The 25,127-nt window shown below is 50.7% G+C and overlaps 1 protein-coding gene across 1 annotated transcript in view; it reads right to left on the reverse strand.

The window, feature by feature from the left end:
• The window catches only part of Sfrp1 (secreted frizzled-related protein 1), a 38,412-nt gene extending 15,611 nt beyond the window's left edge, over positions 1-22,801 (reverse strand). Inside the window, exons 1-2 of the mRNA NM_001276712.2 lie at positions 21,983-22,801; positions 17,355-17,432 (exon numbers count right to left, since the gene is read on the reverse strand). Coding sequence (NP_001263641.2) covers positions 17,355-17,432; positions 21,983-22,526 — 622 coding nt within the window. The 5' untranslated portion in view covers positions 22,527-22,801. The remainder of the gene's footprint in view (positions 1-17,354; positions 17,433-21,982) is intronic.
• Between the last annotated feature and the right edge of the window lie 2,326 nt (positions 22,802-25,127).

Genomic DNA, 25,127 nt, shown 5'->3' on the forward strand with positions numbered 1-25,127 from the left:
CTTTTTGGCCACGGAAAGTTCAACACTGTATTTACTGAGTTTCAGGACACATTCCCTTGGCCATGATTAAAAGTGAGTTCCCCTAGAAGCTGCCCTGAGAGACTGTTGAACAGATGTCACCGTCCTTCCTTCTATGCCTGAAGAGACCCCTACGCAATGGGAGCAAATAGTATCAGACCCTTTCCTGGGACCCGCAAGTCCCCTACATTAAATAGACCTGGAGGTTTTGTGGGGCACCCAGTAAAACTATACTTGGAAAAAGTACCTGACAGGCATACTGGTTTTGTAGCTGTCCCCAAACTGTACCGAGAGACGCCCAGTTCTCTGAGCATGACACAACAAAAACAGGCCATGAACTGATACAAGACTCTCAGATGTATGTGTGCGTGGTATGCCTAGGACTGTTCACATGTTGTAGTCACATGTATATGCATGTCTATGTAGCTGCGTGTGCAAGTGCATGTGGGTGTGCAAAGGTCCGAGCTGTGTATTGGGGAGTGCCTTCGGCCATCACTCCTGACCTTATACATTAAGGAGAGGTCCCTCACTAAAGCCAGAGCTTGCTGGTTCGGCTGATGTAACTAGCCAGTTTGCTCCTGAGGTTTCTCTTCTCTGCCTCCTACATGCTAAGATTCCAGGCAGCCTGCCGCGTTCACCCGGCTTTTGCTTGAAGTTCTTAGGGATCTGAATGCAGTCCTCACGCATACACAGCAACCGCTTTATCCACAGGGCCACCATTTTTGTAAGAGTAAAAATAAAAATCCCTCAACTTTGCGGTCCCTTTTCAGCACTTCAAGCAACCCAGGGAACTAAAGAGAACTCTTTGCCTGAACTAACAGCTTCACCACTGTTCTACAGCTGTTTGAGCTGAGCCAGCGTGCAGTTGGTATGAGCAACTGGGCAACCGCCTCTAACCACATCCTCACTACCTGTTTGCAACTGAGTGGGTGAGGACTGAAGCAAACCGTGCTCAGGATATCAAGACGTGGGACCGACCCAGAAACGAGCACATCTAGACAAAGACACAAAACCCACTGGGAAAAATCTGAGACTAAGCATGATTCTAGCTTAGCCCAGCCTTGAAAGCAGTGCTTTATGGGAAAAAGGAATCGAGGCTCCAGGTCCCATTCAGATGAGCTCTAATGTAGACAGGCCACACTGTAAGAGAAAGCGCTGTCTTCCCAGAGGTGGTGACACAGCTGAAGAACTCACTCAACCTGCCACCCCCCTTCTATAGCAACCAGACCCAGGCTCCAGCCATGGCACCTGCGCTCTGTGACAGCTAAACATGAATGGGGACCGTCAGCCTGTCAGTGTGGCTACAGTCAAAGGCAGTTCAGCTGCTAAGGGAAGCAGATGGGCGGGGCGGCAGCCCAACGTGCAACCAAACCCGGGAGCCATGGCCATCTGCAGAGTACAGAGGCAGTTCAGGTAAGAGAACACAGGAATCAATCACCACCTTGGAGGCCGCAGGACCCTGGGCGAGCAGTTGGAGGGCTCGGATGAACACAGAGGAACATGTCCACGACGTGACGGAGTGTCTTGTCCCCACTGTCTGCGAGGCAGGAACCTCTGGCCCGAACCCTAAGGTCCAACCCCAAGAACAAAGCAAAGTGTCTCACTCACTGGACTCTCCTTCCACAAATCCCATAGATGCCCCCAAAGTAACTGTGGCTTCAACCACTGTCCCTGGATCCTCTTCTGCCTACCTAGTGGCACGCGCTGACTGGATTTCTATTAGGGTGTCTGGCCACAATTTCCCTTGAAGGAAAAGATGCTGCTTCAAAGGCAGGTGGGTGTGTTTTGGAAATGTTCCTCCTTCTTACTGTGCTGGGAGTGGAACCTAGGAGTTTTATACACGTTAGGCGTGTACTCCACAGTTGCACCGCACCTCGAACCCTTGCGTGTGTCTAAGGAAGACAGGACACAGATCCTTAGAGCAAAAGGAGATTTAAGAGGCCATGTAACCAGACCTCATTTTACAAATCAGGAAACTACCGGGAGAGCCCACGGGGCCAGCACTGCTTAGATGTCCACGGCTGCTGTGGCTACCACCGCCCCACTCCCACCTATCCTTCATTTTCCCCTCTATATATCCAGGCTTGGAAGCTCCACAGATTCTAGGCCCCTAAGCCCAAGTTTCTCCCCCACAAACGAGCCCTCTATTCATATTCTAGAGTCAAAATAAAATGCCAACCCAGAGACTAAGGGCCACTCTGCACCTAAATTGACTATCAAATCCATTTCTGAAAGTGGTGTGGTTGTAGCAGAGAGGGCTGCCCCAGGCCAGTGGCCCCTCTGCTAGCTCTCCCCTCCCTAAGTGAAGAAAGACTGAGAGAGAGAGAGCTGCCTCCTCTCACCCCTGGACCACTGAGCAGATACACCAAAGCCACGGGCCACAGTTCCTTGAGCTCCTTGTTGCTTTTCTAGGTGTGTCCCAGCCCTGTCTTTTGACTCGTACTCCAAGAAGTATAGAGACCTAGAACAGACAGAAATAACTCCAGACCAAAGGCTGGAGGTGGGTGCCATGATCTTCCAGGCTGAAAGACCTTGCGGGCCCCGGCCTAGCTTTCTCATGTTAAGGAATCTAGGTGGCACAGGTCAGTCCAGGGCTGTGGGTTGCTGTCTATCTGCAGGTGAGGGCAGGCACGAGAAAAGGCAAGAGCCTGTGATTGGGCGGTGGAAAAGGAAGGAGGGCTGAGAATTTTAGAGACAGGACAAAGAGACGGAGAGGAAGGAAGGAAGGAAGGAATATGGAGGAAGAGAAAGATGGTCCAAACTCCACGTGGCTTTAAATATGAATATCTTATAAGGGATGGATAATTATGGGACAATTTGTCTTATCTAGGTGGGCAGTTTATATCAATATCAATCGGCCCTGAGGTCATTGTGTGGAAGCTTTTGTGGGGTGAGGATTTACTGATACAAATCTGATTGATAAATCACAAGCCTCTAGATTTTTGATTTTACCGGATTACGGGGATTTGTAACTACAGAGGGCGGATGTCTGGGAATGTGAGCAGAATCTGCAGCAAGAGATCCGAGAGATGGGCAGTTGATACATAGTTGCTTAGAGGCCACAGAGACCTCCCGATGCGGGGCCAGAGGGTAGCCATAGCTGGGATGGTGCCATTTTTTTTATATTATTTCACGCAACACATGCAGTGTCTCCACATCTGACCACGGAAGAACAGGAAAAGGGGAACCTTGATGGACCAAGGAGGGGAAAGCTTACTCCAGCTCGCCTACTCTTGCTTCAGAACCACCATCGCAAACAAGAAAATGTGCCAGCAGATACATTAAGTCTGTAAGAAAAGAAGGCTCTAGGCAAAGAGCTGTCAGTCAAGGCAAAAAGGAAAACAATATATTGATTCTACTCTTTGCTTAGTGAAGGGCAGCCTCGCCCACAGCCCTCCTTCCCATTTCCCTACGACATCCACAGTGAGCGGTGCAATTGTAAAGAAAGGAAAAAGGCTTTTTAAAAAAATTACCAGGAAAACTGATACCAAGAGGGGCCTTGGGAGAGGGAAGCGGGACCAGATACTCTGGCTTGCGAGGAGGTGGACTGGAGGAGGGGAGAGGTTCCCCAGGGCCTGAGCTTCGCTGCGTGTCTGCTGGACCACTTTGCTGGCAACTGGACAACTGTTTCAGGATCTGGCTACGGACACCCTGAGCTGTCTGGTCTCCATCTGCAGGACTCAGCACTCCAGGTGCTCACAGACCCTCCTCTTTGCTCAGCTAGCATTCATTATGTTAGGTCCATCTCTGAGGGCTGCAAGTAGGGAGAAGCAGGGTTCGGGGTGGGATTCTCAACTGTTGGTAGCATCTATTCAACTCCTACAATGAAAGCATCACGGTGGTTTGAATGGGATACCCCTAAAAAAATCAGGGGCTTCCTGTCATTCAGACAGAATTAGCATGAATGAAAGTCGATGGGTGCCCAGTCAGTGCCAGTCTGGAGAATTTTAGGAGGCGTGGCCTTGCTGGAGGAAGTTCGTTACTGGGAGCAGGGCTTTGAAGTTTCAAAAGGCATTTTGAATTTGCTTTCTCTGTTTACTGTGTCTGGCTTGAAAGGCGCACGCTCAGCCACCCTGCCTGCTCCCTCCTCTCTGTCACCCTGGACTCAACCCTGGAACCATAATCCCCAAATATAAACCCTTCCTTCTATGAGTTGCTTTGGCTTTAACCACAGCAATGGAAAAGAAAGTCATCTTCCTCCCATGAAAGACGAGGCAGGGTCCTCTGACACCCGGCGCCCTCCACCTTCCGGGAGACACACAGCAGGTGCTCCAAGAATTACTGTCCCTGGGATATGAAGGGTTAGAATGGAGTTGTGTGGTTAATACCTTCTGATTTCTGCCAAGTTGGATCCTAGGGGTCACAGACCAGAGGCACCCTGCGTCTGGGTGCTTCCATTGGTGAGGTGCACACTCCTGGGCACGACCGCCATTCCCAAGATGGAGCTCTCACCTATGAGACGCTTCAATTCGCTTAGGGAAATGAATGCAGAGATTTTTTTTAACTGGCTAGTTCAAGTCACAGTCACTCAATACCAATGTAGAATGAGCTCCGACGGCCCCCAAATTTGTTCTTTTCTGTCACATCTTCTTTTATCTCTTAACACTGAAACGTTTGTTTATTTGGTAAACTGAGACACAGGCAGAGCAAGAGCAGTCAGTCTGTGTCAACCTGGTATTCGGGAGAGCCAAACATTGGATGCGGGCTTGTCGACTTCGAACCGTACGCAAACTTTTCCCAACATGCCTTGCATGAAATCCCTGGTGGCTGCTGGAACCTGCCCAAAGGGTTCTTGCCCCCAGGATCAGCAAACACTAAAGCCTGCACATGACTTACTGGGACTTGGAGTAATCAGTGTCCCCTGAATTTAGGAAGGTGGCTTGTCAGGGGCACCACACCGGAGGGGTCCCTCAGAAGCTACACACACACACACACACACACACACACACACACACACACACATACACACCTGCCCCCGATCTCAGCCAGAGTAGAAAAGACAAGAGCACACCCTCCGCTGCTTCTCTGAAAGCAGTGGCAGAATGAGAAAGGTCTGGGGACAAGAGTGGACACCATGCGCAGGGAGGAGCAAGGCAGGCTACAGGAGGCAGGCTGCCATTAGCTTCCCAGCAGTTGAGCAGCCCAGCCAGCCACACTGTTGGGCAACTGTGCTGTCCACACTCACAAACACACAAGAGCCACAGGTACAGAGCCTAGCTCACCAAAGACTGTGTGCACACACATGCTCACACACCCGCACGCACCCTACTTGCATCCCATCTTCATCCCGTATTACAGCCGTGGCCTCTCTCACCCTCCTCCAGAGAAAACCAAGACACCCGAGCTGACCCAGTCCCTCAGCCATGACCAGTCATTACCAGTCGGCCTTTACATGGTAGCTCTAGAAACTCTCACAAGCTCAGGAGAGAGGAGACACGCCACTGTGACAGCTTCTAATGACAGCGCTCTTGCTAAGGCCCAGCTTGGTGGTGTCTTGTGTTTGAGATGGCTCAGGCTCTGGCCTGCATGGCACACCACACCCACAGAGCTTTTCCTGGACCCAGTTCTAGCAGGTGATTCTTCCTGAGTCCATGGTAGTTCCTACCTGCCACGCTCTACCCCAGACCTACAGACCAACCATCTCTGTGGTTCTTTCCCTTCATCAGAAGAACACTTCCTCCCTCCTCCACCACAGGGCCCCAACTCTTCTTGGTTAGAATGCAAGTCTTTAGAAAGGCATTATCCTGCACACCTTCTGCTCTCTGGATTAGGAGGCTGCAGAAGGAGCGGGAATTACATCCGAGTCACATTGAACAACCATGTGACTGACCAGAGGAAGTCTGTCTTAAAATACACCGATTCAATCCCACAGTCCTCATAAATTCTCCCTCAGGCACAGACTTCCTCCAAAGCAGAACTAACATATGGAGTACAGGTACTGTGACCCGGGAAGCAGAACTGAGGCATGATGGGGGAAGCGGGAGAGGAGTCAAAGCTTTGCCTCAAGCTGGCCCCAGGAGCAGACAGAGAGGTGTCCAGTCCTGGCGAGAGCCTTCCACTTGCAGGATTCCACCTCACTTCCAAGTCTCACCAGTGCCAATCCGCCCAGTGCCCTCCTCATTGTCAAGGCAGGTCTCCCCAAGGCTTCTCAATCCTAAGGCAGACTAAAGGACAGCACACAATGTGAAGGAATTGCTTCACTGCAACCTCTCCAACCTATGCTCATTTACGAAGGTAAGGGCTGGCTTTTGGACAACAGAGATTTCCCCCTCCCTCACCAAGAATCTGACTGCGGTTGCTTTCGGAGCCCCTGGAGAAAGGAAAAGACCTGGACTTTTTCAATCAGTGGGGCTGGCTCCCTAGCTGCCTGTGTGATTGGAGCGACCCCACCTCTTCCCACACCATCCAGAGAAGCAATGCAAGCACATCCATCTGCACAGCCAAGTACCTTCCGAGGATTCCAAACTCAGCAGATCTGGAAAGATCTGTGAAGCAGATTCTCGACTCAGTGCAGTCTGCATCGGGACTGACTCCTTCTATGGAGGCTTAGATTTGCATAAGAACCCCCACACCCTGAGCCGGTATTTAAATGGATATCTGTGAAGTGAAGAACTTGCCACCTGAAAGGCACTGAAAAGCAATGCCTGACACTTGGAAGAGCTTCCTTGCACCTCTGTACCAGCAGGGGTAGGGGGATCCAAAGCCGCTTCCTTCAAGGAACCTCAGTGGGTCACTTAGAGGCTAGAGGCTACCTACAGAGTTTCAGTCTTGTCCTCCTGCACCTCAAGACTTTGTCCAGAGCTAACAAGTACCTGCTTGGTATCCCTCCTTCCCTCCTACCTCCAAGCCTCACCTGGGTGGCATCTTCACTTGGGCCAAGGTTGACATTCTTCATGTGGTTTTGCTACTCCAGGACTAGTTTTGTTGGGGTCCTACATCCCTCTCCTTGTCCTTGACCCCTGAACCCAGGAATACCCTTCTTGATCTCTTTCCCGTTCTTAACTGTGATCAGTAGCTACAGAAATCCTCCGAGTTTCTCTAAACCCTGTAGAAAAAAAAATGTCAGGTCTGAAAGATAAAACTGCTTATCAGAAGTGATTAGTGCACAGAGACCCTGGCAGCCAGGCTCGTCTCACCTGCCAGGGTTCTCTCCAAAGTGTCCAAGGCTAGAAATGGATCCCAGTTGTGGAGCTGGGACCAAAGGAAGCTTGGGAAGGGCGGGTGTAGTCTGTGAGCCTGGGGGCCACACGGGACAGGGATGCCTTGAGGGATGGAGCACACAGTGTGGAAACGGCTGTGTATGAGGGGTTAAAAGAGCATGAATCCGGCCCACTCTCACCCTGAGGCTCCAGACATTGAGATTTCCTCCACCAAACCACTTCCCAAAACCGAGAGGATATCCAGTGGAAAACACCGTACGAATTCATTCCAAACAAGCACGCAAAAAAAATGACACCCCGAGACAGTCCCAAGAGGAAATATTGTGTGGAGACGGCTGACGGAAAGACAGGGATAGCAAGAGAAATCCCCTAATCCTGCCTGAGTGAGAAAGAATTCTGTCTGAAAACTGATTCCTCATTCTTCGAGAGACCAAAGTACTCTCTTGGCACCTCTTCCCAGCTCACAACATCCTTTCAGAACTTGTAAATAATGTCCCTTAATTCCTACCCTGAAGAAAATGAGCCTTTATTCCCCTAAATGTAAATGTCTCTTACCTGAGAATCAGACCTAAGGAACAGCCTTGTCTCACAGGGTGGGTAGCCCAGGCTAAAGGCCCTTGAGGGACCAAGGCTGTGCTGCCTCAAGTGTAAGCATCGACGCTGTGCACCTGAGCCTAGCGCTTACCCCAAAGTCCTCATTAAACAGATGATCGCTCTCCCTCCAGCCTCTGGAAGGAGTCAGTTGGAGCCTAAGTGATAGGGCAGACTCACCCTACTTCTCAAACCGGTTCTTACTAGCAACCGCTTTCAAAGCCAGTGTGATCCTATGGCTCCAGCTGCTTAGACTGCCACAGAATGAGCAGCTTCCCTCTCAGCTCCCGAGATAAGCTACTGCTACCAAAGACACCACACATCCCCTGCAGACTCCTGTCTGAAAGCAAGGTCCTCACTCATGGTGCTACCTTGGAGTGAAAAGGGTGCAGGTCCTTGGAGGCCCTTCCACCCCAGTTCCTCCCTCTCTTCATCTTTGGTTCTGGTTTGCCACAAAGTATCTTCCTCGGCCCCACATTCCCGCCGCCAGGATGCTCTGAAGCCAAGCAATGGTGCACTAAACCCTGAGACCACCAAGCAAAACAAACCTTGCCTTTTCCTCCCTTACACTGTTTCTCTCAGGCCTTCAGTCACAGCAAAAAAGTAGTTAATACAACCACTGTGTAAACAGCTAAGGCCACATATTCCGTGGAAAAGATTTTCAGTCTTTCCTTCCAATCCCCTGTTCACTCACTCCGTCATTTCAACACATCTTGGGCACCAGCTTCTGTGCCTCTATGTCCCCAATCGGACCCCTTAAAACCACCAGGAAGCAAAGGAAGAAACCTCAGTATCTGCCTTGGTTTTTTTTTCCCCCACAAGAATTCAAACTCGGCAGAATGCAGAAAGTGTTTTTCAACGCGTACCCCCAAGCACAGGCCCCAGCTTCCAAAGCATTCAATTCAACCAGCCCCCCTATTCGTTTGACTCAACAAATGCCTATTTTCAAAGAAACTTAAGCTGGCTGCTTCTGGTTCACTTCCCTCAAAGGAGGCCATCCTGAGGCCTGCCCCTCCCAGAACCAGGAAGTCCCAAGTGCCAGCACTAAGTGGCACTCAGACCAGGGAAACCGATGTGGCTGAGGCAGCTCCCTCAGACATGGAGACAGCTTCAGAGCCAGGTCTTCTTAGGCAAGCCAGAATGACAGCGTTAGTGACAGGCAGGGCCCCTTACACGGCAAAGCCATAGTTCAAATATTTATCGTATGTGTCTGGCTTTCACACAGAATGTGCAACCTGCCAGTTACCACTGTTTACCTTGGTAGAAATTCACGGGAAATCTTAGTCTGAGCAGGCCCAGAGTTTATTTTACTGCCAGAGAAACAACTTTCTTTGATAAATCACCCGTGTGACAGTGTTCCTGAAAGACTAAACAAAGATCTCAAACGTAATCTACAGCCTTTGAGAAACCTTGCAAAGCTAATGCGTGTTTAATTGGCTGCTCTAAGCAGGTTGGGGACAGGGCAAGGGTCTGACATTTCTTTGGCCATTTGTTCTCCTTTTTTTAAGGGGAGAAAAAAAATACAGATTGAAGCTTTTGGCTCGTTTCTGCAAAACTGGATGAAACCTACCAATATCTCAAGGCCCCTTTCTTCTGAGTGTAGCCTATTTGTGGGGCTGAGTGGCACAAGGAACCGGTTTGAAAAGGAAACCCCCGGACTGGAATACTGCTTGAGAAAAAAAGGGGGAGGGAGAGGGAGGTGCCCCAACACAAAAGGGGCTCTCAAATCTCTCTGAAACAGACCCCAATAAATTATGAGCGGAATATATTACGGATAAGATTTCTCAGGAGAACACTGACACAAAAGACAACTTCGGTGGGCGTGTCCTGGACCTGCCGTAGATTGGGTTATAATTGTCTGGCGGCTTCCAGACGCATGACTGAAAGATGTCATCTAATGCAAGTCCGGATCTCCTTCACTTCTAGAATAGAGAGGGTCTGAGGCTTGGGGGAGGGGCAGCTGCCCGTTCGTGTTCGGTTTGTTAACTGCAGTATCTTGGGGCAACACAATCCCTCAAAGTTTCCCAAACCAACTCATAAAAAACCTCTGCTAACCGGAGAATCACCTAGACATTCCACTGTATTTCCTAATCTTTCGCTTTTTTTTTCTTTTAAAGTTTTTCTCTCTTTGCCCAACAAGATGGCTTCGTGAGAATTCTCCTCCCTAGGCTGAGCTCCACCCAGAAATGGTTCTCAGCACTAAGTGAACATAACTATGGCATCCATAGTCCGGGGAAATGGAATTAATTAATCGACTTGATTAATTGAGCACTCCGAACAACATAATGTTGTGATTACCATTTGAGAAGCAGGCCCAGGGAGGTTGAGAGACTCCCTGTGGTGACCCAGCCTGAAGAGTTTAGATTTAACCCAAGTCTGTCTGGCTCAGTCAGCTTGGCCTCCCCACCAAGAAGAAATCCCACCTTCTCCGTGAGCACCTTCTCCGTGTAAGGCACGGAGCATTTAAAGTCCGAATTCTGGGATGAAAGGAACATTCCTTCTCCTCCACCATCTTGGCAGAATAGGAGGTGTCTGGCATGCAAGGGGAGACCCGAACTCGTCCTGTACCTTGTGGCCCAGCAAGTACTAGCAAAGGAAAGCGGTCAGGGATCCAGGCCAGGCCAGGCAGCCTTGAGCTAGCCTTCTCAGTCTACAAAGGGAGGGCATGGAACTGGTTGGTCTTCGAGGTCCCACCCACCTCAGACTACCTTTACAGTGACAAATTGGTACCAGTGAGCCACCCAGCAATCAGAGAGATAGCAGCATAGGTTTTCCCCAATCCCAGCTTGTCCCCTATCTGTCCCCCTCTACCACCCACCAGAAAGGCTTCCAAAGGGTGACATCGGAGGGCCACCCTCCTTGGTCACCTTACCCATAACCGTTATACATAATAGCCATCTTATAGTAAAAGGAGAGAGGACGTCAGACGTCATAAGGTAGGCCAAATACACGGATGAATACTGTCTGATCCGTTCCTCTGAAGTCCTCTGAGTAGCCACCTTCGTCAAGAAAGCACGGAGAATGAATGGTGTTTGGGAGGGGCTGAAGGGGAAGGGGAGAGGTTATTGTTTTAACAGGCACGAAGTTTCAGGGCAGGTAGCGAAAAACCCCAGAGACAGACCTGGTGATGTTCCCTCCACAGTGTACTTAACACCGCTGACCTAACCCTGAGAAACACCTGAAACGGTAAGGTGTCTGTTGTATGGTACACCACCGTAGCAACAGGAGGCAGTTTGACAAGACCAACGCTTGGCACTGCATGGGAAGGACTGGCCCTAGGGAATAAGCTGGTCAGAACTAGACTGAACCAGAGAAGAGGCATTAGCCGGTCCTAACGTGCACGTAATGCTCACGTCTGTGAAGCAAGCAAATGTAGCCATACAACCCAGCACGAAGAGGGTCAAAGGTTCAAGAGAGAATTGGGTTTGGTTTAAAGAATAAAAGAACCAGCAGAGACGCTGGAGCTTCCAAAAAATCACCTTTTATTAGGTTGGGTGAAAGCATGAAGGCCCCACTCACCCAAGACAGATCTAGAATGAATGAATGAATGAATGAATGAATGAATGAATGAATGAGCGAGAACGCAACAAAATGAGCTTGAGTCCAGCTTGTAGGCTACTTAACATTTCCTCTCCTCTGCTTCTCACCAAATCTGCACCTGAGTATCAGCTGCCATCTCGCTAGGGGAAACTGAGGCAGGGACAGTCGGAGAGGCTTACTCAGCATGGCAGGGTCCACGCACAGCAGCAAAGAGCTGCTCAAAGGATGTGGCTCTGCCTCACAGGGTACAGCAGCCCCATCCCGGGGCTCACTATTTTAGGGCACCGATGTGACACTCGATGACATCTGCCTCAATGCCTTCCTGCCAGCCAAGGATCAGAGAGAGAGGAAGGTGCGCCTTGCTCCCAGGATGAGAACTTGGTTCTTTACAGCGTTTCCTCCTGGTCAGTCAGGCTACTCTGCCACCTAGACCCTGGCTCCTCGGATCAGCCCCTTGGCTCTCAAACCCTGATAGGAGCTCTCCGATTTGTGATCGCAGACAAGTAGGTGGTCCTGTCACCTGTGCGACCCCACAAACCATTCCAGGCTTTGCGTTCAACACAGTTTCAACATAGATTCCCAACCCATGCCTGGGGTTGAGAGAAGAGGCAGGATGTGAGCCACATTACACGATATAGTGCTTGGATCGAAAGGCCAAACACCACTCCCTGTGCTCGGGACACTTGACAACTGTCCTGAGCTCACAGAGTGTGGATGAGACCCATGTTCTAGGTGCCCCGAGTTGTTTGCCCTGCTAACACCTCTCCCCTCCTGTCTATCCTCTTACTTTGAATGAACTGGACCAGGTCACTCCAAACCAAACATGTCCAAACACGACAACAAGTTGCACACATCCACTTGGAAGGGATGCTCTCCTTTACTGGGAGCCTACTGTGTAAGAGACATTGTCCAGGGACTGGTTAAAAGCATAAATGAACCTTATTTTGTTCTCAGACTCAGGTTTTCTTCCCATTTTAGCAGTGAAGTTAATGCATTCTTTGTCAGTGGTGCAGGAGAGAGAGAGAGAGAGAGAGAGAGAGAGAGAGAGAGAGAGAGAGAGTATCTATTAATCTCGCAGAAGGTAAATATGGCCCCAGACACAGAGCCTGCTCTCAAGCAGCCACACTGCTGTAATTGTCGTGCTGGCAGCTGGTCTCCCCCATATCCAAGAGGAAACCTAAAGTTTAGTTTGGAAAGCCTGAGCTGACTTTTTGTAAGAGAGCGAACTGCCTTCCAGTGACTCTCCAACAGCGGCTCAGCCAGAGAGAGTCCTGAGGCGGCGTGAGAACAGATCCACCAAGGAGCAGGGACCACGGGAACTACTTCTAGGAAATATTCCCTGTGCCGTGCCAGCTCGGAGAAGATTTCCCTTTCCTTGCCTGTTTCACTAATTTTACTTATTGCCAGGGAAAGACTTTTCTCTTTGAGGGAATGTATAAACAAACGAGGGGAAGATACTGTCTCAGAGGGCAAGAAAAACTTGCAAAGAAACCCTTTTTTTTGTGTGTGTGTGAAAAGAAAACAAGGAGCTGATCAAGAACTGTCAGGCCCCAAATGTAAAGATGACGGTGACAAGGCACCCCACTTCCTTGGGGAAGGACTGTGGTCCTCCCACCGGTGTTTCAGGAAGGCCTAGGGGGGCACTCACAGGAAACAGAAAAGAAGCAAAGTGGTTGGAAGTGAATAGAAATCCCATGGTGGCTATGTATGAATCAGATTAGCATCTCCCTGAGATAAACGAATGGAGAGAGAGAGAGGGTGAGAGAGAGAGAGCAAGAGGGGGGGTGGGGGGCAGGGAAAGAGAGAGAGAGAGAGAGAGAGAGAGAGAGAGAGAGAGCTCATGCGCTTTTAACACTAAGGGCGTCAGTGTGGAAGCTTGCAGATGCTACACTGACTGGCCTCTTTAAGAACTGAGCATAGCACCGTTCCCAGCCTGTAGTACACCAGGCAAGGTGACCACCATTTTCAGACCAAAGGCTTTGCATCAGCTAACTATGGGCTCCCTACATCTGTTGCCTGATCCAGGCTGATCTGGCTGCATTCCTGAGCGTCAGCACACACACTTTCTGCTGTTGTCTTCTGCCTGTTGAGGAAGAAAAAAAGTGCTGTGCACAAAGAGGGGAGAGTGCAGAAAGCGGAGAATACAGCAAGGTAAGCAGGCCACAAGGTTTAAAAATGCACCGTTCAGTGGAGAGGGCAACAGGCCCGCTCCAGCTCCATGCTGGTAGTGAGGGGACTAGGAGGCGAAAGGACAGCAAGTGAGCCTGTGTGCTCGCCCCTAAGGAGCACACTGCAAACAAAATGCTCTCTCCAGCAACTGATATCTTCCCACTGGGGACACCAGAGCCACTTAATCCAAAGCGCGATCCCTGGAGTGGGGAGTCAAACATTCTTTGCCTTGTGTTAGCTTGCATTGTCCAATGCTTTTGTTTTCTAACTGAATCCCATCAGTGTGGCTGACTGCCTCTCTTCCTCGAAACGAACAGAGATAGGTAACAAGCTTCTCAACAAGGCTGCATTCTGCAGGGTGCTAAGAAGGGCAGGGCTAAGCTCGGTCCCCACTGAGAGAGAGAGAGAGAGAGAGAGAGGGGGGGGGGGGAATATGAATGAATGAGAATATCCTATTTAGCATTTCCTGAAGATCCTTACAAACAAAAAGCCAAGAAATGCTCTCCTCTCCCTCAGAGAAGCCTGAGATGCCCAGTCTTCACCACACCTCGCGGGCACCTGTGTGTCACAGTCACAGTACTGTTCTCAATCTTACAGGAGAGGAGGAGGCCCCTCGGTGAGTCAGAATACTCCAAGGGAGGAAGGCAGCTAGCTCCTTCTGTATCACCACTAGGATGTCATAAAATGAACCGTATGCAAGGTCTCAGAGGACATCATGAACCTAAGAAGAGAATACTTTTAGGGTTCCAGGGGTTACAGGACAGCGATCTTAAAGGGCCCATCACTCTGGACCACTGAGCCCGACTGGCTATTGATAAGAGGCACTTCTTTAAGTTAGCACCGCCCTGGGGGCTATTGGCTTGGCAGGATCCTACTGCGGTGGGGGAGTGACAGGCAAAGGTAAGTTAAGGCATATCCTCTGGACTTCTGCATTTGTTAGAACGCCAACATTTGAATGGCAGGTTCTCCCAAAGGCTTGCCTCTTTAGTCCTTGACCTCCAAATGTATCTACGTTAGCTGCCACGAAACCCGCAGGGGACAGAATTAGGGGACAGGAGTGAGAGATTTGGGGGAGAATTAATGACAATTTGGGGTTGATAAGTTCCAGACAAAGATTCTGGACCTACAGCCACTTTCTTAACAATGCTGCCCTGGCTTTGGCCTTTTAATTCCTATAAACTCTTCTGTAAAGGAAAGTCACTACTCTCTAGAAAGTCATCGATTGGTGTCCAGTCGGGATTTTAAAATCTAAAGTTAAATTTTATTTTATTCCAGGTAGGTATATTTGGAACGATGTCTAGTATAATTCATTGTGCTCAATAAATATTAAGTAAACGTGATAAGAGCAGATAGACTCGGACACACTCACCCTGGCTTGAGAGCTTCCTTAGTAAGAAGTCAGTCCTGGCCAATCACTTCCATTCCTTCAGTTCTAGGGCTTTCCAACACACATCCCTGAACCTGATAAAATCCCACAAACACGCAGCATCCGGCAGAGCATTACTCTCTAGGCTCCATCTGAAATTGTTCCCCCAGACTCTTACGATGTCAGGGGGACCGGTAAACATGAACACTAGGGTTCGCCATCTCCAAGATGGATGAGTTGGGAAGAACAACCTCTTCTTTAGGCCTCCTGGGGAGCCTTTGGGATTCTCCCAGCCCTCCCCACGGAACAAAAGGCTTCCTGTCAGGCTTGTTCTGAGATTCTAGTCGCTCTCTCAGTTCCCTTCCTTCCAGGTTTATCTCTGGGAAGGACTATCTTTGTGGATTAAAAAGCTGGGAGCAATATGGGGCTGTGTACCCACACACTGTTTGAGGGAGATCCACCAGTCCAAGCCCAGTTTGGGGCACCTTAACAACGACAAGACAGGAGTAGAAGGGTCATCTGACATTGTGTGTATCACACTGCACGTGCCATTTGTAACTTGCTTGTTGATGATATAGGACCTCACTATGTAGCACAGACTGGTCTTGAACTCAAGACTCTCCCGCCTCCCCCCACCCAAGTGCTGTGGTTATAAGTATGCACCACCATACTCAGTTTCTTGCTAACATTTTTTTAATGAACTCAAAATAAAACTCGTGGTGTATGGTATGGTAGCCTGTACCTATAATCTCAACACAGGGAAGTAGAAACTAGCCTGTGCTACATAACCGGTGAAAGGCCATCCTGCGCTACATCCAGAACTGTTTAAAAAAAAAAAACTCTTAAAAATTTTTAAGAGACCATAAGAAAAAAGGGGTGCGACTCATACAAGCAGCAGAATGTAGCAGAAACTGTGCGTTCTTCTGACGCATACTGTTGTCCTCTCTGTCACAAATGGGACGGACGCAAAGGCTCGATAGCAAAGTTTAAAGCCGTCAGAGGTAAATACAACTTATTAAGAACGTGCGGGCAGGGGTTGGGGATTTAGCTCAGTGGTAGAGCGCTTGCCTAGCAAGCGCAAGGCCCTGGGTTCGGTCCCCAGGTCCCCAGCTCCGAAGAAAAGAAAAAAGAAAAAAAAAAAAAAAAGAACGTGCGGACAACGGGCTCAGCACGTGGAAATGGCGCCTGTCACCTAGCCTGACAGCCCGAGTTCATTCGTCCCCTGCACCCACATGAATGGCGGGAGAGAGAGTCAACTCTTTCAAGCTGTTCTCTGACCTCCTTGTGTGCAAGCAAACGCACACGGTTAAAAACTAAATAAACATCAGCTTCTACGAAGGTCTCTGTGGCAAAGGGCTGGAACAGATCGGAGACTGTGCACACTCCGATGTGCAAACTCCCCGGGCTTGTGAGTGCTCACACACACATGTGGGGCACACCGGAGCACAGCGCTCTACCATACCAGACGGGCCCATGTCACCTTCATGAAAACACAGTGGCTCTGAACAGACCCGAAGACTCTCGTTACCTACCTTATGCCTTCTCTCCTAAGTTGGGAGACATCACCCTAGAACTGCATCAGCCCAAATCTGTCCTTCACCAAAATGGTCCTGGCCCTGCCTGATGCTCTATGTCCAGCAGAGGAGACCCAAGAGAGGGAGAGAGCAGGATCCAAAAGGACACCACTCATATGTCTGTTCTCAGAGGTTCAGAAGTCACTGGGTTTTCCTGTTGGCCAGAGCGGCCATCCTAGAAGGGTCCTGGATTTGCTCCCTAGCCCAGGCTAGCCCTGCTCTGGCAGCTGCGGGTGCTGATTCAGAATTCTCTCTCAGAGAAACTTGGGAAGTAGGGACAGAAATCACACGCCTGTGACATCACCAGTGTTCTTGGCCTGGAAGACTCTGACTAGGGCCTCAGGTGAATCCTAAGGCAGAAATCTCCCCAACCTGGGGAGGCACCCCACCTACCAGGGCCATTTCAGTCCGGGGTAGAGTAGTGCTGACACCTAGGGGTGGATATAAAAACCAAACTGCAGAGAAAGAGCCAAGTTCTGGACCAGGTGAAGAGAAAGAACTTTAGTCTAGCACCTCAGCTCCTGGCTCCATCCCTGTCCCTAAGTCTGCATCCTTCTGCCATTAAAGGAGGTTCCCCAAAATCTGAAACATAGAGGCACAAGCAGTCTAACTTTGAGAAAAGTTGGTCCAACCTTGGCACCGGGGCGCACTCCTTTGATCCCAGCACTTGGGAGGCAGAGGCAGGAGGATCTCTAAGTGTGAGGTCAGCCTGGTCTACAGAGTGAGTTCCAGGACAGCCATGGACAAAAGATGATCCATGCTCACTCTGCCTAGACAGACTTCCTTTTGCCTAGGGATGAAAATGAGAGGGCGGAGGCAGAAGATGTAAAGCTCAAACGATGTTCCCATGAGCTCATGTCCCCAGGGGTGGGGGTTTCGGGGGGAGGGGACACAGGACAGGGAAAGGTGGGGATTCCAAAGCCCCACATGTCTTACCAAACTCGCTTGCACAGAGATGTTCGATGATGGCCTCCGATTTCAACTCGTTGTCACACGGAGGACACACTGTTGTACCTAGCAAGGGAAAACAAGCAGAAACAGATGCTGTAAGTCATGGCGATAGGGACCCTTAGACCACAGACCAGGCAGGAGCCAGGCTAACAAGAGCTAGAGGTCTTCTGGGGACCCTGAAAGGCTTCCTGTAAGTGACAGTGAAGGGCTCCTGAGCTCAGAACCAAACACATAAGCAGATGAACATTTTCATCGAAAGAGGGAGAAGAGGAAGAGGAGGAAGAAGAGGAAGGAAGGAAGGAAGGAAGGAAGGAAGGAAGGAAAGGAGGGAGGGAGGGAGGGAGAGGGGGAAGAAAAGAAAAGCTGGCTTATAAGTCAAAACAGATCTCATGAATTATTCCTAGTTCTTCTTCCCCTTTATCTAGCCCCCTCTGATTCCAGCTCCTCCCTATCTGCAGACTCTGAACATGACACCCCATCAATTTGACCAGGTCTCTAGGACCAAGAGAACAGTAATACTCAATTACTCAAGCCCAGGGTCCTGAAGTGCCATCGGGACTCCAAAAACAGCAGACTGTGGGGTGGGGGAGGGGAGGGGAAGAGCTAGCAAGAGCCACCAAGAGCCACCAAATGGAGGACAGAGAGGGCCAGGGAGGAAACCCTTTGGATGATCTTTCAAGAAGTGCTTTGAAGAGAGTGTGTGTGCGTGCATGTGTGCGTGCGTGCGAGTGAGTGAGGCAAGCCTCTGGGGGGCTGTTAGACCCCAGTAGGAAGGGGCTTCAGAGGCTTCTTTGGAAGGGCAGAGATGCTGTGTTTATAGGAGACTCCTCCAAGGGTTGGACTCCTCTTCATTGATCATTGTCTATCAAACAACCTACAGCTTACTGATGGCTGAGAACAAGTCTTCAGTCTGTATACACCAGTTTCTCTCCCACATGTACCACACACTCTGGCAGCTGCCTTTCAAATTTTAGGAGCAGAGGAAGCACAGTGCAAGCAAAAGCTAAGGAAGCCTCTTTGGGACAGATGTTGGGAATATGCCTGCTTCTCTCCCAGAGCTTGTGATTGGGTTCTGGAAGTAACGTTTCTGAACAAACACAAACAAACAAAACAAAACACAACACAACAAACAAAAAACCTCTTCCCCAGAAATCTCCATCATGGTGTCTGCCTTCCATGTAAAGAAAGAAAAAGGAAAGGAAGTTGTAGACAGAACCATGTGACCCACAACAGGAAAATGAACTGTGTGTTTGGGTTTCCTCTCTGTTTTTGTGGCTGCCTTTTTTTTTTTTTTTCCAAAGTAGAAGTTATTCACATTGCAAAGTTCAGGGTATAAAATGTTGAACAAGGCATCATAGGTCTCCTTCATACACCCCAAAACTCTACTGGCATTTCCAGCCTCTGCATTCCAACAGGACAAGAGTTTCAGTCTGTGGATTGAGCCCAGCCTGCAAGCGTTCTCCGTGGCTTCTTGGGGGCGTGGGGGAGTGTATGCAGGGGGAGGGGCGGATCATTGTGCGTTCTCTACATGGTTTCCCTCCTCTCAGTACTTCCAGTGAAGAGTTTGAGCAGATCGAGAGAGAGAGAGAGAGAGAGAGAGAGAGAGAGAGAGAGAGAGAGAGAGAGAGGTGTAACGCAATATTAATCTCTGTCCCTCGTGTGCCTTTGGGGCCCTGCAAGGCTGCCTCACAGGAGCAACAGACTGCCCTGAGGCAGGTAAACCGAATCATGGCAGTCAAGTGTGCAGTAAATGAATGAAAGACTAAAAGGCTTTGTACCTTCCTTAACGGTTATGAGGAAGCGGAGGGGAAGGGCCAACACTGGAGTCAGGACCAAGATTACTTTGTGAAATCAATGCGTACATGGAGAAGAGAGAGTGGCAGGAGAGAGCTGGAAGAGAGGTGGGGGAAGGGAGAGGCAGAGGCAGGAAGATTGATTTTCCCTGGGCTGTTAGCTCACTAAGGAGACAGGAGGAAGTACCATAACAGGAGTCAGGGAGAAGTGAGGGCTGCCCGGGCCTCTCCAGTCTGTGACTGAACCTGGCTGATTTAATGCACAACATTGCCCTAAACATCCCGACTTCACAAGACAAGCTCAGTCTCACAACTCAGTGAAACCTGGCAGGGAGGGAGAATGACAATTTATTAAATTAGTGTAATGTACGCCCAGGTCTTAGAAGTCAGTTTCCTGGGATAGACAACATAATTGCTTTTCCTGACAGAAGCTAAGGTACCATGAGCAACCACTGTTTGAAACAGGGAAAAAAACAAAGTCTTGGGCCCTTTGGCTCATGTCTCACGATCAGGCTTACCTTGAATACCAAGGGGCTTCCCAACACTCCCAAACCCTGTGTGCAATCATCTTCAGAGGTGAAGTGCTGTGTTGAAATGTTAGGTTTCCGTGTTAGGAATACAGGGTAGGCAAACAGAGCAAGGCACCCTAAGTCCCAGGGCTTGTTCCACAGCCACCAGCCTAAGGTTCTGAGGACCAGTAGTGTAATCTGTCTTAACCTTTCCCCTAGCCAGCTTAACACTCAGGCAGACAGACGGACAGACGGACGGACGGACAAAGTGGGTGTCCATCGTGTGGGACACCCTCCTAATGCTGTCTCTCCAGAGATGCTGGTGCCTTTCACAAAAATCAAAACTCAGTTAAGAGAAAGTCAGCCCAGCCACACTCCTACCAGACAACACACACGCGCACACACATGCACACACACACACATGTGCACACACACATGTACACACACACGAGCACACGCGCGCACACACACACCTTGATTCAGCGAAGAATTCCTCCATCTGCAAGGAGGAACCAGAGACATGGAACCATGAGAGTTACCCATCCATAAGTGGGTAAGGGCGAGTGTGCCCTTGCCCTGCCTGTCTCTTGGAGGGGTACATGTTTGACTGGACTCAGAAACAGCACCACCCCCGTCTGGTCCTCTCTTCTTGCCCTTTACACATCAGACCCTTTACAGAAAGCTGTTTCTCACAGGCTTCCACTTTAAACCCACCAGCAGCCCCAGCAAGGGCAATCAATCAGTGGCCATGGGGAATGGACAGAATTCAAGCAAAGTTGACCTCAGGCTCTCCTGGCAGGCAGGCGCTAGAAAGGAAACTGTGGTCTGTAGGGTGCTGGGGTGTGGGGGAGCTCTATGGGGATAGAAGGAACAGGGCTCTGGTCTAGGGAAATGCTCGACCCCCAGTGAGCCACCTCAAATGGCTACACATACCAGCCCTGAGGACAGGGGTGCCCAGGGCTACCATTTACCTTACAGACTGGGGCCCACGCCAGACAAGGGCAATCACTTTGGACCTACCTTCCTCCCTAGAATGAATAGGAGCCTTCAAACTTTCCTCATGTCTACCCCAAGTCCTCACTCTGAGGCAGCTAAATGAGGCACCAACAAGAGGCACTTGGCAGTGAGTGCATGCCTGTAATTCTAGAACTGAGGAGAGTAAAACAGGAGGAATTTGTGTTCAAGACCAGCCTGGGCTGTACACCCTGCTTCAGAAAGCCAAGACACTCAACACTTCAAAATAAGCTCAAGTCTCCTCTGCAGAAACGGCCGGGGGGCGGGGGGCAGTGCCAGCTTCTGAGACAAGGACCACTGTACGAGAACATCTGCTACATACTCCTGAGGCTCGCCCCACAGGAATGAACCCAGTAAGGGTTCATACCACCAGGATACTGTGTGCAGCTATGGGTTCTGTGTGTGTTTCTGGTTTTGTTTTGAGTCTTCAGATTTTCTTTTTCCTTTTCACGCAAAAATTTCCCTTTAAATACGGGCTTCCCAAGAGAAATTCTGGTCCCCCGGGGTTCAGTATTTGCAGCGCCCGATTTACAGGTCCTCACCGCCCCCCCCCCCAGGAAGAGATAAACAATGAGCTAATTACATTTTTATCTTTCTAATTACCTAAGGATTTGTGTGAAGGAGAGAGGCAGGGGGTATGCAAGGCTGGTGCACGAGAGGTTTTTGCAACCCCCCGAGGTTTGCTAAACTCAAGGTTGCTGCCTGAATTTGGAGGCGAAGAAACAGAAGTTGCGCTTTCTAAAACGACTTTCCTCAGCCAGTTCTGCAACACGACTGGAAGATAAGCTAAGCAGAGAGACTTCTTGTTGATTGTTTTGTTTTTAGGGAAAAAAAAGTTTACCAACTCATGAAAATAAATCCCTCGGTCTGAGGTTTGGGGATTGTTTTGTTTTTGTTTGTTTGTTTTTTGTAGTTTGAGTGAGTAGTTTTCCAAGGGAACTGTGTCTGTCTCGGATGTTAACAGCTTTGGATGAGGACGCCGCGCTCTCCCTGAAGAGATGGACGTCCTCCTTTTATTCAAAACCTAGGCTTTGCTTTGTTTCAGGTACGGAAAACGCCAGACTGGAGCTTAAGAAGGGCAGCTCCACGTCTTTCCCGGGCCGGGGCTCCCCAGGAATCACGGAGTACCTGGGGCGGGAGAAGCGCCAAGCGGCGTCTGGGCCTCCCAGAAGCTTTCGGGATCCGGTCTGCACACCTTGCGGATTGCGGTGCGCGGCGCCCGGTCTTTCCCCTCTACAGCCCGGGGCCAGTGCGGTTAGGCGCGGGGATTCACGGGCGTGGGAAGGCATACCCTTACCTTGGGGCTTCGAGGCTTCGGTGGCATTGGGCGGGGTCATGGCGATGCAGACGTCGCCCTCGGGGAACTTGTCACATTTGAGCATCTCGGGCCAGTAGAAGCCGAAGAACTGCATGACCGGCTCGCACGAGTCGCGAACAGCCTCGCAGAGCCAGCGACACGGGTAGATAGGCCGGTCCAGACAGACGGGCGCGAAGAGCGAGCAGAGGAAGACCTGGGTGCCCATGTGGCAGTTCTTGTTGAGCAGCGGCACCCAGCTGCTGGCCTGCTGCTTCACCTCTGCCATGGTCTCGTGCTCCAGCAGGTTGGGCAGCACCATCTTCTTGTAGCCCACGTTGTGGCACAGCCGCAGGTCCACCGGGATGTCCACGCACTGCGGGGGCTTGGTGTAGAAGCGCCCGCTCTGATAGGAGCCGATATCCGACTGGAAGCTCACGTAGTCGTACTCGCTGGCCGAACCCGCGGCCAGCAGCGCGGCGGCCAACGCCAGCAGCACGCCGGAGGCGGCCCCGCCGCGACCCCGCGCGTTGCGCCCGACGCCCATGCTGCTCGGCGACGTCGGGGCTGCCCACGCTGCTTTCACGCGCGCGTCCCGCTGCAAACTTCCCGGAGCCTCCGGGGACAAAGGCGCAGTGCCCGGCCCCGTCCGGCTCGGGGCCGCGCGCTGCTCCCCGAGTCTCTGATCGATGGGGTCTTCGGCTGCCGCAGGTCCCGGCGGCGGGGCTGGCGCGAGGCGGGGAGCGCGCGGGGCCGAGTGCCGTCCCGGCTCGCAGAGGCGCGGCGAGCTGCGGGCTGCTGCACCTACTTGCGGCGCTGCAGCTCGAGTGCGCGGTGTGCGGGTGGCCGAGCCCTGGATCTCCCGCGCGCAGCCAATCAGCTCCGCGCTGCCGGGAGCCGCTCTCCACACCGCGTCAGTCAGCCGCTCAGTTAACCAATCGCCGCGCCGGCCAGAGGGATCGGTTTACTAGAACTAGACCCAGGTCAACACCCCTTAAAAAAGCAAAACCCAAAACTAAGCAAGTACTTCGAAGGAGGCAAATACAAAGGGAAGAGAGTAGTTAGAAGTGTGGGGTGGGTGGAGACGGTGTTGGACGCTGTAATTAAAGCGAGTCGGTTTGTTTAAAGAAGAAAAAAAAAAAGACTCTTCATAAGACTTGCAAATCGATGCAGTTGTGAAGACTTTTCTACTCGCTTTCCTAGTTCCAAGGAACAACGCAACAGACCAGCAGCCCTTCGCTCCACGGTTTTAATCTTAAGTCAGAGGCAGGCTGCTTCCCAGCTGCTCGGATGGGCGAACTGAACTTCGGAAGCTCTTTTTAAATTCCCCCACGAGTCTGGGCTTTTGCAAAGACTAAGAGAAGGTGGTGTTTCTGGCTGGGTTCAAAAATGCAACATCTTTCCAGGTGACCGAAGGCAGAACGGGAAAGGGGCTCGCTGCGGAGGAAAACACTGGTCACGTAGGTGTTAGCTCCCGAGGACACTTTATATTTTTAAACGATGTTTTAAAGACCCTATCCGAGTCCCAGCTCTGCAGACAACACCTCTGTTCGCAAACATACACACAGCCCGACATGTTTGTGGATTAGAAAGCCAAAGCACTAAAAATACCAGCATGACTGGGTGGACACCAACTCTATCAGTCAGATACACATGCTAATTCAGAGGTCAAAACCAAAGGTGTGTCGCCGCCCCCCCCCCCATGAGGCAGAAGCAAGGCAAGCAAGAATAGCTGAGTCTTCCTCTAGCTCCCCGCCACACACACACACACACACACACACACACACACACACACACACACACACTACTCACTTCCTGGGAATTGCTTGACTGTTCCAAATACTCCCCTTAAAATCAGAGAGCTAGGGGTGGGATCAAGAATAGAGACCGCACAAGCAGTCCGTGAAGTTCTCTGGATCTTCATACATTCTGTGTCCTTCAGGGTGGGTGGAGGGGTAACGGAGGATGCACTGTGCTGCCATACTGGGTGGCAAATGGGCTGCCACTCCGAGTTGCAAGGCCCAACCCAGTGGGACGATGCTGCTGGCCCAGACAGCTTGTTTTTAAAGCCCTGGGGACCCTTGCTTTCAACTCTGTAGATGCAATTTCTCCGTTCCAAGTTAAAGCTCCAGAGAGTGCAAAGAGGTAGGGATGTCTTCTTAAAGGATCGTACACACTGATGTTGGGACTCCACTGCAGGAAAGCAGCTGCAGCAGGTGGCCAACATGGACTTCCTAGCCCAATGAAAGACGCCCAGAGCCAAACAAGCAGGTTTGGATAAAGTCATGCAGAGCAAGGCTGTGGATGGCCAGGGGTTAATCCAGAAAACAGTCTGCAGTGCTCTCCTCCCTGGGAAGCTAAGGAACCACATTCTTCAGGGAGCATAGAGGGCAGGAGACCAGGCAACTGGGTCTCAAGTCAGGGCTGAAACTGCTTGCCTGCCAGAGGGTCCTTGTTCTCTCCCCAGACCAGATCCTCTTTCCGGGCTCAAATGTCTGTCTGGCTTATTCATCGGAAAGGTGAGTGTTGGTAGACAAACAACCTTTGCCCTCTGCTTTAACCCAGCCTCAAGGTTTAACCCACCCGCCCCTCACCCACCTGTGTACAATTCTCCCAAAGAGCAGAAGGATTTGGGTCTACCCTCTGCTACAATGCTGGGGACAGGTGCAGGTGACCCCCCCACCTCTGGTGACTTTAGAGGTTGTCATACAGCCATTCACAAGAAGAACTAGACTACATCTTGTTAACTTAGATGTCCCACTTGTGTTCACCACTCTGCTTTGCCCTCTGGGGCTAAGCCACGGGCACAGCTATCTAGTTGGATAGGCAGTGTCAGTAGTTGGATATTTCTGAATCCTTCGAAGGATGGATAAGCAGGGAAGGGAAACCTCTGAGCGTTGATCCCACTAATAGATGTCCCTGAGTTGAAAAACGTCCCTATAGGACACACTCCAGGACAGCGTCAGCCAAGGCAGTCGGCGACTACTCCCCAGTTTTCACATCAGCCCATCTCACACTTGAAAATCTAATCTCCCTTCCTCTGATAGTGCATACACAAGAGAAGATTCGAGAACAAAGGACGCTTAAAATGCTATTGTCCTAGCACCGCTCCCAGAACCTTGGTTTCTGAGTTTGAGAACTGAGAACC

Source organism: Rattus norvegicus, chromosome 16 (genome assembly GCF_036323735.1).
Source record: "Rattus norvegicus strain BN/NHsdMcwi chromosome 16, GRCr8, whole genome shotgun sequence".
In the NCBI taxonomy this organism is placed as follows: Eukaryota; Metazoa; Chordata; class Mammalia; order Rodentia; family Muridae; genus Rattus; species Rattus norvegicus.